General features: G+C 48.5%; 1 protein-coding gene across 4 annotated transcripts; it reads right to left on the bottom strand.

Annotated features, from left to right (window-relative positions):
* Positions 1-2374: 2374 nt before the first annotated feature.
* On the bottom strand, positions 2375-13568 carry LOC121587998 (histone deacetylase 6). 4 transcript variants are annotated; one of them, XM_041905462.1, is made up of 10 exons: positions 13179-13568; positions 12651-12983; positions 8136-8717; positions 7803-8074; positions 7540-7732; positions 7159-7218; positions 4624-4901; positions 3016-4546; positions 2861-2948; positions 2375-2799 (listed from the first exon to the last, which is right to left on the bottom strand). In XM_041905462.1, the coding sequence occupies exons 2-10, from the start codon at positions 12651-12653 to the stop codon at positions 2465-2467; spliced, it is 3342 nt and encodes a 1113-aa protein (XP_041761396.1). In that variant the 5' UTR covers positions 12654-12983; positions 13179-13568; the 3' UTR covers positions 2375-2464. The 4 variants fall into 4 exon arrangements, with proteins under 4 accessions (XP_041761396.1, XP_041761378.1, XP_041761387.1 ...); XM_041905444.1 differs by having other exon boundaries at positions 12651-12993; positions 13179-13501; XM_041905453.1 differs by lacking the exon at positions 7159-7218 and adding an exon at positions 6890-6949 and having other exon boundaries at positions 12651-12993; positions 13179-13501.
* Positions 13569-14037: the final 469 nt, after the last annotated feature.

Here is a 14037-nt window from a genome sequence, read left to right as displayed (position 1 = left end):
GACCGGTACGCCGGTGTTCGGTGTGTCTACGTGCTGATTCCCACATACACTTCCCGACCAGACGGACCAGGTCTGTAGTGGGTTTCGTGTGTGTGTGTGTGTGTGTGTGTGTGTGTCTGTGGGTTGGGGAGAAGACAGGGACAAATTGCCGCGACTAAGTGAGTGAGTGTGCGTGAAAGCGAGCCCTATTGCCCATTTTCCGACATCTCCTCCCCATACAAACACACACACGAGCGCACGCACATTTTCTACAATCAACGTTCAAATAAACAAAGAGTATGTGTGTAAAAAGCCCGGCTAGCATCTCCGGCTACGGGGACGAGCTTTCCACTGGGGTGGGGTTGTTGTTGTTTGTTGCGGGAAAATGGCCGCTGCTCTGCGTTATGTATGCGCTGCACGCGCTATCCTGGATGCATGGACCCAACCACCCCTACCTCGCACACACACAAGCACTTCCGGGTTGACGGTAAATACGAGTGCAGTGCCGGGAGACTGCTGGGAATTTCTTGGGGTTTGGAAACCCGGGCAACATATCCTGGAATGAATGTTCCAGAATGTTCTTGGGAGGAACCGAATTACCGTTTTTTTTTGTTTTGTCCTTTCTTCAAACGTTTGGTGAGCGTAATTAAATGCACCGCGTGAGCTTCAAGTCTCTTCAAACTTGACGTAGCAGCGATCCCGTACATTCCGTACACCACCCGTACACATTGAGTGAAGAAGTTCCTCAAGATGTTTTGTGTGTGTATGTGTGTGTGTAAACAGCGCCTAGTTCTTGAAAGGGTGCGGTCGATGGAAAACCATTTGCGATGGAAGTTGGTGTGGAAGCCCCATCTTACCATCCCTCATGCAAAGTTCCCATCGAGGTTCCGTATCGGATGCAATGCTGGAGAGTAATCGCAATCGCTAAATTTCAGTTACTATTAGTTAATAATCTATTGAACAAACATACACAATTGTAACACTTTCCCGGAACACTCCCGTGCCCTCCCTTTGCTCTCCACTGCTAACGCACACGCTATCTCCTCTCATTTGAAACAAGTTAATTTTGTATGTAATGAATCTTCAATATGAAAAAAAACACAGAAACACTATCGCCTTGAAACCCTAACACTTACATCCTGTCAGCATCTTTTTCGTACATTCTCAAAAAGAAATAAAAAAAACAGCAAAAAACGATTAAAAATGCAACCGCCAATACGTAATCTTGGCCTACAGCAAACAGAAAAAAGTGTTTTAAAATTTCTAACACACACACACACGATGAAAATGGAATGGCCAACCAGGATGTCCAGTCCTAGCATGTGACAAAACAGCGCTAGCGTTAAATGTTTTAGTATTGTGTTTGTTACCACACGTGTGTGTGCGCCTGCTTCCTGGGGCGCCTGCTGTTGCACAGTTTTAGTCGGGCTAATAGATTTTGCTTAGTTAATATCTAGTTAACATATGCCTTTTACTTTTACTTTTTGCTCGCTTGTCTACTACTGTGTGTCCTACAAATGGTTAGTTAGCAGTATAATTGGTTTGAGCTAGACTGTCCTTAACACAAATTACACAATTCTTCAACAGACTTTTACATTTCCCCACCCCGGAAAAACAAAAACCAAATCTGAACAGTGGCCAGTGGCTGTTGCACTCTACTTTCGCCGTTGCCCGTTGCTTTAAACATTCACGCACTGTTGCACGCATAATTTGTACAAGAGTCATTAACATCCCATCCCTCTCTACGCTGTATATATTCTCTGTAACACTTATGGTAAGTAGCCCTTATCGGTATCGTTATGCTCCCGTTGAGAACAAAAAAAAACACACACACACACATTCAATAGGAATCGTTAAATTGTGCATACAGCGGATTAGAACGAACATTGTGTACAGTAGGGACAGCAGGGCGACACGCGTTAGTTTGACGTTACGTATGGTATATATGATAAATAGTTACCGCTGCCGGCACATTTTGGTACGGAAAGATATGTTACAACGGAACCGGTTGGCGGAAAGCGTTCAGACCGTACTGTAAACCCGTGGTACATCCCCATTTCCCCAGTACAGAGTTTTCCAGGAATTCTCATAGCGGTGGGACACTTTATTGACTCCTTCCTACTTGAAATGAACTTAATGTAATGGGAATTGGACTCTAATAGCACCCTTGTTAGACAAATCCAATACGAATTTCCAATGAGTTTGTACAAAAAGGTTTCCATAGAATCCCATTTCCATCATATAAGGTTTACTTCCCGTAAGAAAGAGTCAAGGAAGTGTCCCACAACCATGAGAACTCCTGGGAAACGCAGTAATGCAAGTTGTTTTTTTTTAAAGCAAGGCGCAAGCAAGGGCTAGCGCAATCCCTGGGAGGCGTTTGTTTGTTTTTTTTTTCTTTTGCCTACTTCAGGTAACCGACGAGAATGTTTTTCAGCAGAAACAGCACCAACACTCGAAAGATCACCTTCGAGACGTCCGGCCAATATCAGTCCTGTCCCGCCTTGCGGCCGGTGCTGCCCGGCACGACGTCCAGCACGAGGTCGCTGCCGTACGACCAGACGAGCGGCTCGTGGAACTTGTCCTGGTGCACCAGGTTCTTGTAGTGGTGCAGGGCGGGATGGTCGATGTACGCGTCGCACCCGTAGCACCAGACGGACAGGTCGGCGAAGCTGAGGGCGAGCGGATGGTCGGCCGCCCCGGTACCGTGCCGCAGCATGTGCTCGTTCACGTACCGGCCGCAGTACACGCCGAAGCAGAGCAGACAGATCCAGTTTTCCACCTCCGCGCCGCAGTCACTGCACGGTGTGCGCGTGTCGATTGCTGCGGGGAGGAGTAACATTAACACATGGAAAATGAAAGGAGACACACACGGTAGCCTTACCCTCTGGGGCCGTTTCCGGTCGCAGCAGCTTCAGATGGGGACAGTCACGGCGCGGTATTACGGCAAACATTTCCTCGTTCTGCAGTGCCTGTAACGATCGAAGCTTTGTTTAGTATTGATGGTTGAACAATCCACCCACCGATTTGCCTGCGAACCTCTAAGTTAGCCTCCAAAAACTCGGTCAGCGTTTGGGACGGTTGTTTGGAGCTGCCCGCCGCCTGCTCACCCCCACTGCTGCCAGCCGTAGCAGCGGACGACGAGGACGGGGTGGACGTGGTTTGCTGCGGCTGCTGCTGGTCGGTGCCGCCCCGCTCGCTCAGCGTCATATTGTCGAGCGCCTCGATCAGCTCGCTGCCGGTCTCCTCCAGCAGCGGTTCGCTGCTCGGCAGCTTCTTGTTGAAGCAGAGCGACCGCCAGTACAGCCGCTGCACGGACAGCACGTTCCAGAGCGTCTCGCAGCAGGACGCGTGCGTCGCCGGGGGCGTGCGGGCGGTGCCGCTAACCGGCAGCAGCATCGGCAGCGGATCGCCCAGCAGCGCCTTCGTGCACATGGCCATCGCGTGCGAGATCGAGTTGACGTTGTAGCCGCCCTCGAGGCACAGGACGAGCCGGCCGCCCGCCAGCACCGACAGCCACTGCGTGAAGTGGCCGTACGCTTCGGGCGTCACGCGGCACCCGCCGAGCGGGTCGCCGATCGCCGCATCGAACCCGGCCGACACCAGCACCAGCTCCGGCTCGTACTCGTACGCGATCGGCAGTATGACCGAGTGGAACGCGGCCACGTACTCCGGGTCGCCCATGCCCTTCCGGTTCCAGGGGATGTTGACGTTGAAGCCCCGGCCCGGCCCGCTGCCGACGACGGTGTAGTCCGCGTCGGTGCTGCGCGGAAAGAACGCCCCATTGTCGTACCGGTGCACCGAGACGTACAGCACGTGCGGGTCCTGCTCGAAGATGTGCTGCGTGCCGTTGCCGTGGTGCACGTCCCAGTCGACGATCAGGACGCGCCGCAGCCCGTACCGCTTGACCGCATGCCGGGCCGCCACCGCGATGCTGTTGTAGATGCAGAAGCCGTGCGGCGTGTCCGCCTCCGCGTGGTGGCCGGGCGGGCGCACCACGCACACGCCCGACCGGGTGCGGCCCTCCAGCACGTCCTCCACCACGGTCAGCACCGAGCCGGTCGCCATGCGGGCGCTCGCGTCCGTGCTCGGGTGGAAGTAGATCGAGTTGTACTGGTCGGCCGCCTGCTTCATCGTGCTCGACTGGCACACCTCGCCGATGAGGCGCACGTGCTCCGGCCCGTGCACCAGGCACAGCTCCTCGGTGGTGGCGAGCCGGCCCGGCAGCCGCTTCATGCGCTGCGCCAGCTGGTAGTCCCCGGTCAGCCGCTGCATGATCTTCGCGATGCGCTCCGGCTGCTCCGGGTGCCACTTTTCCGCACTGTTGCGGTGCTCGAGCATCAGCTCGTCGTACACGTAGCAGACGCGGTCGGGCGGGAAGCTCAGATCGGTGGCGAGGTGCAGCCGGGCCAGCCGTTCCTGGATACGGGCGCGCTCGTCCGCCGACTGCACCGGGTAGCAGTTGCGCGTCTCGTACCGGCCGGGCTGGGCCGGCGGTTCCGGCGGCACGTAGCATTTGATCACCTTGTGGAAGTTGTCCTGCGGGTTGGTGTTGTTGTAGTCCTCCAGGCTGCGGAAAGCAACAAACACAGAGCAATACATTATTATACTTGGAATATATTGGGCTGTCAACGCTTTTAAACCTACTCGTATAGCTCGTACAGCTGCAAACACTTCCAGTACTTCCGGTGGCTGTAGATGCAGTTCAGGATGGACGCCTGCATGCTCTCGGACGGGGGCTGCAGCGCTTCCGCCAGCCGTGGGGCCGGATCGCCGAGCAGCGTCTTGAGCGTGAGCGCGCAGCCCTCGGCAAGCGACTCGAGACAGTAGCCACCCTCCAGGACGACAGCGACGCGCCCCTGCGCCATCAGCAGCAGCGGGCTGAGCAGGTGCGAGTAGAACGCGGGCGTTATTTCCATACAGCCCTGAGGTTGGGGAAAGCGGATGGAAACAGTGAAGATTAGTAAGCAGGCCTGACAAGCACCGACAAGAGATGCTTAACGGTAGCGAAAGAACAGGTTGCAGGCATGGGTGGAGCAATGGGTGAGAGAGGAATTTTGAAAGGATTCGGCGAAAGCATGAAGACTAGGGATGGGTAAAGATGGCAAAAATCTGGAGTCGACTCCAACCCGACTCCGGAAGGCAGGTTCGCATTACGCGGGGTCGTCCGAAATCAGCCGGAGTCATCCAGAGTCGTCTGGAGTTGTCTGAAGTCATCCGGAGTCGTCTGATGTTGCCCGGAATCGTCTAGAGTCGGAGTCATTCGGAGTCGTCCAGAGTCATCGGGAGTCATCCAGAGTCGCAGACATTCGGAGTCATTCAGAGTCGTTCAGAGTCGTCTGGAGTTGGATCATTCGCAGTCGTCCAGAGTTGTCCAGAGTCGTCTGGAATCGAGTCAGAATCGTCCGGAGTCGGCGTAAGACAAAAACAGAACACAGCGAAATGAAATGCCTAATAACAAGCACATTACACCGAACGACTCCAATGGAATCCGAATGACTCCGACTCCAGATGACTCCAGACGACTCCAGACGACTCCAGACATCTCCAGACAACTCCAGACGATTCCAGCCAACTCCAGACGACTCCAGACGACTCTGAACGACTCCGGAAGACTTCAGACGACTTCAAACGACTCCGGAAGACTTCAGACGACTTCAGACGACTCCTGACGACTTCGACCTAGATAACTATGACTTCGGACGATTCGGACTTCAAACGACTTCGTCCCGAACGACTACATTTGCCGACATTTTGCCGGAGTCGGAATCGGACTAACAATAGTCGGAGTCGGATCGGAGTCGTGAGTGCGCTCCAGGGTGCACATTATTAATGAAGACACATCAATGCCTGTTAGACCCAAATGACGAGCGAACAATATCTTAGTTAAGAAATTTTGCCTTTCGATTGTATGTTATGATGTTAGGAAGTTATGTGGACTACAAATAAGTTTGTGAAATTTTTTTGTGAAAAAGAAGCTTAATTGTGACAATCTGATAATGCATTCAATGGTCAAACTATTGTTCATCATTAATCTGTGGCCGCTTTCCATGCGGCGATCCTTTTGCTAACTACTTTGTAGTTGGAGCAGAACTGGTCAGCCAGTTTATCGACTCCATCAGAGCAGAAGAGACAGCAATCTGAAGGATCAATGTCTAAGCTATACATCGGATGGGATAAGCCTTTCAATTTTAGTGTTTCTTATTACTTTTTACACATGCCTTAGATATGAATTGCTGCCACAACTCAGAGTTAATATGACATGAGACTCAATACCTCACTACTGAGATCATTCACATTGGGAATAATCTTGCTTAAAAAACAACATATTGGTCCAAGGATGCCAGGTTTTTCTCGTGGTTTCTTGGATTCTTCATAGCAACACCTTCATTAGTTTTCTTTGACGTTGACGGTCCCTTGAAGATTCACCTTATAAAGATTCCACTGTATGTTAATTTCATTATTATTTGCGCAAAAAACTATCAAATTACACGATTTCAGTAGTGTGGTTGTAATGTAAGGTTATAGTTATCATAAATCACCTCAAAAACCTTGTAAATATATCACGATACCTACAAGAGTCTAGAATTGATGCCTCACAGGCAAAACTTGATACCTAAGAGCCGAAATTTAGCGACAGCGACTGTATTTATAGTCCTAACAAATGTGTATTAATTAGTTAAAAGAACTACGGCCAAAGGAAGGAAACCACATGTAACTAACAAACATGAGCGTGACATAATGAGGAAGTTTAGTGTGTATGTCTGTGAGTTATCGTGCCAGCTGTAATGATGTGTTACTGTTTCGCCAAAGTCATTAGAGTTAGAGAGTTAGATACACCCAAACGAGCAGCGAAAAATAAGTATAAATCATTGCCAGCAAACACTGGAAAGCACTGTTTCCCGGTGGCTACCTTTTCGTCGCCCAGGGCAGAATCATAACCAGCCGACACGATAATCAGCTCGGGAGCGAACTGTATGCCGTGAGGTGGGCAGTAGATGGGAGACACAGAAACAGAGATAAAACCGCGGAAGGTCCGCAAAAATCCAAAAAAACACATTCACACAAACACACAACGCAAAAACGGGGAAAAGGAATAGCGGGAAAGAAAAGAAAGAAGAGAGAGAGAGAGAGAGAAAAAAACGACGATTAGTTAACTACGTCAAATCAACAAACACACACCTCTGGACATCCGTACGCAGCGTCGTAGCCGGCCGATACGATTATCAGCTCCGGTTGGAACTGGAAGTAATAGAAGCAAAAAATGTTACAACAAAAGAAAGAAAGAAAGGAACGATGCAAACATGGCCCACAGGCAGGCTAATAAATTCGCGCAAAACAATCGCGCTATCGTAAAACTGCGGGACCGCGGGATGATTGTGATGTCGGCGGCGGCGGTGTGTCTTCGTTCGTTTCGGCGACAGTCTGATTGCTGATTAGTTTTCTGCCCGGTCATCGCGCTGCCCCAGGAGAGATAGGGCAGGCGAATCTTCGTTCTAGAACGCATTTCGTTGACTCTCCTTGTTTTCTGTTGGCCTGAAAAGAACCCGCTTGCTTGCTTACCTCCGTGGCGACCGGCAGTAGCAGCTGCTGCCAGATCGCGAGGTAGTCGCCGTTGGTCATGGCCGTCTTGTTGAGCGGCACGTTGAAGTTGTACCCCTCGCCCTTGCCGGTGCCGACGTAGTCAAAGTCGGACTCGCGCAGGTTCGGCCAGAACGTGCCGTGCTCGTACCGATGGATGGAGAAGTACAGCACCCTGCGGGGACGAGATGAGATGGATTTTAAAAAAAGAGCACAAAATGGGGCGACGCCATCCCGAACCTCACCTCGGATCGGAGTAGAACATCCGCTGCGTGCCCTGCCCGTGGTGCACGTCCCAGTCGACGATCAGTATCTTCTGCGTGCCGAGATGGTCGAGCGCGTGCTGGGCCGCAATCGCCACGTTGTTGAAGAAGCAGTACCCGTTGTACTCGGCGGTCATCGCGTGGTGGCCGGGCGGCCGCAGTATCGCCATCCCGTTCTGTACCGTCCCGCTCCACACGCTCTCGACCAGCTGGATCGTGCTGCCGACCGCCAGCACGCTCGTTTCGTACGACGTCTGGATAAACCAAAAAAAAAAAATGTTAGTGGGGGTTCGCTTTGGGCGAGTGCTGGCTTACCGGATGGATGAAGATGGCGTCGTAGTGCGAGCTCAGCCGCTCCAGCTCGGGCTCGTCCTGCGAGCCGTGCGTTTGCGCCAGCAGCTCGATCTGCTCGGCCGTGTGCTTGGTCAGCAGCTCGGCCCGGGTGGCGGGCCGGGGCGCTATGAACTGGCACCGGTCGACCAGCTGCCCGATCGTGAAGCGCTCCATCACGCGCAGGTACCGCTCCGGGCACTCCGGATAGTTGGTGTCCCACAGGCAGCGGTGCAGCGCGAACCGCTCGTCGTACAGGATGCCGGTGGGGCCGCGCACCGTCCGCGCCCCGCTCTGCGCGTTCTGGAAGATGTCCTTCAGCTGCACCTCGGTAAAGTCGGAGCTGCGGCGCTGGTCGCCGCCGGCCCCCGTGCCGTTCTGGCTGGTGGCGGACATTCTCAGCTTGCCCTGCTTCTTCGCCTCCGCTATGCTGCCCTTGCCGGTCGACCGATAGCCACCGTACAGCTTCACCCGCCGCTCCTCCTGCTCCGCCTCCGTTGCTGCCTGCTGGGCGCGGGTCCGAACCTTCGACTGCTTGGCGCTGCTGCGCGTCACCACGTTCGGGTTCTGCAACGCAAACAACAAAAAAAAGTGTCACACGTTACACATTATTATACACACGGCAACGGGAAAGGGGAAAGGGGGAAAAAGGGGAAACTTAATTACTTGCGGCGGGACGGTGCTGGAGGACGGGAAAATGCTCACAACAAACGCTAGCACACGGTGTCACCGCACAGTAGATTTAGGTTTGCCACTTGCGTTGCTTGCAGCACCGTGTGCGCTGGACGGAGGATGGTTTACTTCTTGCGTGGCCCACTAAACGCGACCTCCTATTGATTTTGTGCGACCCCGTGCGGGATGGTTTTTATTCGTGTGCCCCGAAAAGTGTGCCCCACCGATAAGAGACGCCACGATTTGCTCTGTCTCGCTCTTTCTTTTGTTGTGTCCCGTTCTTCCCATTCGTCCCGTAGCGTTTCTGTTTTGCTCTTGCGCCTGACAGTGTGTGTGTGTGTATGCTGTGCTGGGCGCCCTCAATGATCCCCCCTTGCTTCGGTGCTAATCGATTTAATCCAGTGTTCGGCAACTCTGAGCTGATTTAATTTTGTTTTCGATGCAAACAATTAGGCGTTAAATTAACTGAATATTGCTCAACTCAGTATTTATTATTAGAAAATTATTGGCAGTTTTTTAAAAAGAAAAACAATGTGTTTGAAACGATTTACAATCAACCTTTAAGTTGGTAACTGGATTTTCGGGTATTTTTTCAACTTTAAACTGCAATAACGTTTGATTCATTGCTTTTATTTTCCGTAGCGTCTTTAATTGGTGCATAAATTGTAATTTTCAACAAACTGTAAGTAATTTATTTTGATTTTTTTTTTTAACTTTACCCCGTAAGTTGGCAACCCACATACCCGGGTATTCCATACATTTTGTATGGAGAATGACATTTCCCTTCTGCTTCTTTTCGTATTGTGCTTTCTTTCGTGTCAAATTCGAGCCATTAAAAATTTCAAATAGATTGTTATTTTTATCATAAAATGAAAAAAAAATCCTCAATCAATTACTAAAATAGACGAGAATATATGGTCGATATTACATGCTTACGGTATAAAAAAAATAGAAAGCATTGGGCCTCAGCACCGTTTTTCGATCGAAAAAATCGATCGCTTTGTATGGAGAAAAATCGGCGACGTGTTGAACTGCGGATATTATCGAACATCAGAAAAAATCAAGGATGATATTTTTGATGCTTTGTAAAAGCAAGTTGGTAAATGTTTTCGTTTTTTTTTAAATTTGGGGTGATAAAAAATCATTTATTAATTATTTTAAAAAATGGTTTACCTACAACAAATATTTAACTCGATGGGGATCGACTTCATGTAGGGGTATGAAAGAAATAGTTATATTATCAGTGCTGAGTGAGTACTATTTTTGCTTTCATTCCATACTTGTGAGTGTGCATTTCAAAATCCTAGCCGAGAATCGCCGATTATCCAGGTACCTTTTATTCAGATGCCCACATATCCGTGCTGTTTAGAAATGACAGTTCAATACAAAGGTACGTGCTCAGGTGGATATTTAAAAAATCGTTATCAGAGCACATTGTCAGAAAAACAAAAAAAAAACACTAAAATTCATGTCAAATTTTAAATATTTACATTTATCAAACATGAATCTCATAAAGTTATAAGTCACTCAAAGCCAACAACAGAACAGCCAAAGAGTAGAATGAGTTTTTCGCATAACGAGAAAATCCAAATGCCCAACAAATACCTCTCTTAAAACGAATAAAATCTCGCATAACGAGCAATATCTTTTGTGTTCCTGGTACATGTTTCGGTCCCGATGTGAAAACAAAATAATGATCGATTAGAATTGAGTATTTACTTTAGTTTTGATTTTAACTCAGGAAAAAAAGCGTTCCGATACTAAGCATCATTTAATACAAAGCTATTGCCAGGTGGAACTGTGTCGTATAATCAGGTGTGGCGAACAAGTGTGTGGCGTATATGTAGACGAGTGTTTCTAGCGCGTTTTTTTGGATCTACTTGCTCATAAAGGTGACCGTTTCCACTAGGTTCCACTCCAAGTATAGCAGGTATAAACAAACTAAACAAAAAGACTAAAACAATCGCCCAATTTTTTATGCAATTTGATCAATAATAATGATAAATAACAACAATGAACTAAAAATATACCCGAATTAAAGTCGTTGCCACCTAATTGACAATTGTATTTTTAAATCACATAAAAAATACATAAATCGTATATATTATTGTTTTTATTTTTTTGAGAAAAAGTAATTAAATGTTATAAATTCTAGAGCCGGTGTTTACACCTGAAAATGCAAGCCATTTTTTTTTCACTCCACTAAAACTTCCAAAATAGGCAAACCGATTGTTATATTTTAAATTAAATCAATAAAATTTTCATTAATTTACTTAATTTCAATAATTTCGGAATACACAGTGTCAGATTGGTGCCTACGAGACAAAAATAGTTGAGTTTGTGTCAAAATTGAGCGGCAACGACTGTATTGTAAAGGTATTATGAAGACAGGATACATGCTTTCAGATGCGTATATGCCATTTTTACGAGCACATTTTCGTTCCTAGCGCTAATTCCATTACTTTTCAGACAAATTCGAAGGAAAAAGAGTGTTTCGCATAATGAGTTTTTCGTATAGCGAGTGAGTCACTGGAACGGATTAAACTCGTTGTGTGGGGTTCCATATGTACTAAAACTAATATGTCAAAAAATTGTATATGATGAACTTTTACCGAGAACGTAACAGACTCTCAGTCCAAACATTTAATACGTTTATAATTTCAACAACTTAGAAAACTAAATTCTTTAGAATTTATCAACTTTTTATTTGAAATCGAATCGAAGGACGCTTTAGATGCAACATAAACAAATATTATTATTACAGATGTTTTTAACTTTTTCTCTACTTGCTCTATCATTCTTGCTTTCAGTTACACTCCACTGTCATTCATTCAATCTACAGTAGAACGTCGATTATCCGGGGGCGGATTAACCGGCGGGCGGCTTAACCGTGCGCATAAATGTGACAGCTGTTCAAACGTACGGCGAATATTTGCAGCGATAGTCAAGTGGGCAACCAGTTTGTTGTGTAGCTTTGTAGTGTTTAGTGGTATTTTCGAAATTCCTTTTTTGTTCATGAACAGCTGTTAAAGCTGTTATAGCTGTTGATTAAAATAATATTCTACTAATGATTAATCGATTGATTCAATGTGAATTAATCATAAAACTAGTGGATTTTATATGAATTTGACATTTCTTGAACCATTATCCGTGCAAATCGATTAACCGGCAACCGTCCGGTCCCGAGCTGCCCGGATAATCGACGTTCTACTGTATTTAGAGCACAACAAAAAATGCTTCTTTGCTAAATGAGTTACTGCTTTAATTGTGTTGAGGTTACCTTCATAAATCTCAGCAGTGCAGTTTAGTGCCACTGAGCTGAACTGCTCGAGAAGTGGATCCAAAAAAGCCCGTAACCTCGACACAGTATTTTGTTTTCTTCTCAGTGAGGGGGTGGACCGATGGGGGGGGGGGGGGAGGGCGAGGTTTGTTGTTTTATTACAACCCTCCCGTGCGTGTGGCAGGGGAGCGAATGAATGTAGGCACCATCCCAGCGGTTTCTTAAGTGTCACACACAGCGCACCTGAAGTATGGGCGCACCTTTCCGCGCCCAACCGAAGGCCAATTACCCTGCCCGTTTGTTATACTTCTTTCTTTTTTTTTTCGTATAATTATTCCCTGCTGGTCAGATTTATTCATGTATTCCAATACATTGGCGCCTAATGGTTTGGTGCGTGCGTATTGATTGTGATGCGAAAACCCATGTCGTCGCCCGGTGACCGTTAGAGAGTGTGTCGCATTTTAAAGATCTGTTTTTTTTTTGTTTGTTTGTGGGATTTCCTTGCTGTTGCAAACGGGGGCAAATGAAATTGACTTTCTTTAACTTACCATTTTGCTTTTCCTGATGGTTGATGGTTGACTGAGCGCGCGACTGGGCTGGTGGTGCGCGTTCCCTGACCTGCTCTTCCTGGCAGATGTTTCGCTGCGGGTTTTGTCACACTCGGGGTGCTTCCGTTCGGGCTTGTCTCTTGTTGACGGGGGTTGATTGTTCTGTCTCTCGCACACACACGCACACAACACAAACACACTTGCACTTTGTTGTTGGTCCTTTCGGTGTGCGTGTGTGCGTGCGTAGGGGATGTTTCGCGATGTGGCTACTGCAAATTGGCGACTCGCCGGGATCGGAGCGAATCCACGTTCGAAGCGTTCCCTGGCCACACACTGCACTGGGCTAGAACAAAGCAAGCGAGCGAGCCGAGGCCAATGGCGCGCGCGGGCGACCCGCGGAAGAAGAAGCGGAAGAAGACGAGGGAAACGAAATCAGAGCGGGTGGGGATTACTTCATCGTTTCCTTTTATGTAAGTGAGGTAGGCGAAGGTTGGCTGCCCCGAACGCACAGCGCTTAATATGTCTTACCCCCGGCGGCAACACACAAAATGCCCACGCAAAAACACACACACGCGCGCGCGCGCACACACTCCCAAGCCTTCGTTTATGCGTGCGACGACGACGAAGCGCCAAACGAGCAGCAGCTGCTGGCCAATTCTTCTGACATCATCCACGGAATGCACGGACCAAAAACAGCAGCGTCCCGCGCGCGGAATCGCAGCAACAGCACCAGGGACCACTACCAAAAAAAAAAAACACCGCCACTGAGTGCAATGGAACGATTTCGGGCAAACTTCCGCAGGGTTTGGGTCAATGCGACCTACACGCACGGTGCGCCGTTCTGTGAGCTGCTACAAAACACACTGGCGTGCGACGGGCCGTACAACAAACAGAAGAAAGAGAGGGGGAAAAACACCCAAGAAAACTATAAACAACCATACTCGAGTGGAATCGAGCAGTCGGGCACTGCTCGAAACACGATACAGACGGCGCACACACACACACACACTGGAACGGTTTATCCAAGGTGTTGACAGGGCAAGGTTAGGCATCGTAGGATATATCCTCGTGTGAGATTACCCAGCCATTCGTCGATTTTTTAAAGATGTCTGTTGTACGTCGAAAAGGACAAATAGTTCAAATTCTAACTTCACTTTAATTGCCAGGATGTAACGGCGTTTGGAGCTGCAATCGAATTTAGTCCGTTCTTGGGATAGATATCGAGTGAATGAGTCTCATTACGATCTAAGCTTGCTTAGTATTTCAAGAACAAATACCGAGTTCCTTTAAGGTCCTTCGGCAAAGGCTCCTATGTAAAAGGAAGGCGCTGGCATGCTCCAACTGAATGGAACGAATTACGGAGAATTGCGTTTCGTAGAGTTTGTCT

Source organism: Anopheles merus, chromosome X (genome assembly GCF_017562075.2).
Source record: "Anopheles merus strain MAF chromosome X, AmerM5.1, whole genome shotgun sequence".
Taxonomy (NCBI): domain Eukaryota; kingdom Metazoa; phylum Arthropoda; class Insecta; order Diptera; family Culicidae; genus Anopheles; species Anopheles merus.
This window is presented reverse-complemented; position numbering and strand designations above follow the sequence as displayed.

Coding starts and splice junctions, on each gene's coding strand:
- LOC121587998 (XM_041905462.1), bottom strand. Junction 7,733..7,802: donor ATGTTCTACTCCGATCCGAG/GTGAGGTTCGGG, acceptor TCGTCCCCGCAG/GGTGCTGTACTTCTCCATCC. Junction 4,902..7,158: donor CTGCGTACGGATGTCCAGAG/GTGTGTGTTTGT, acceptor CCCCAACCTCAG/GGCTGTATGGAAATAACGCC.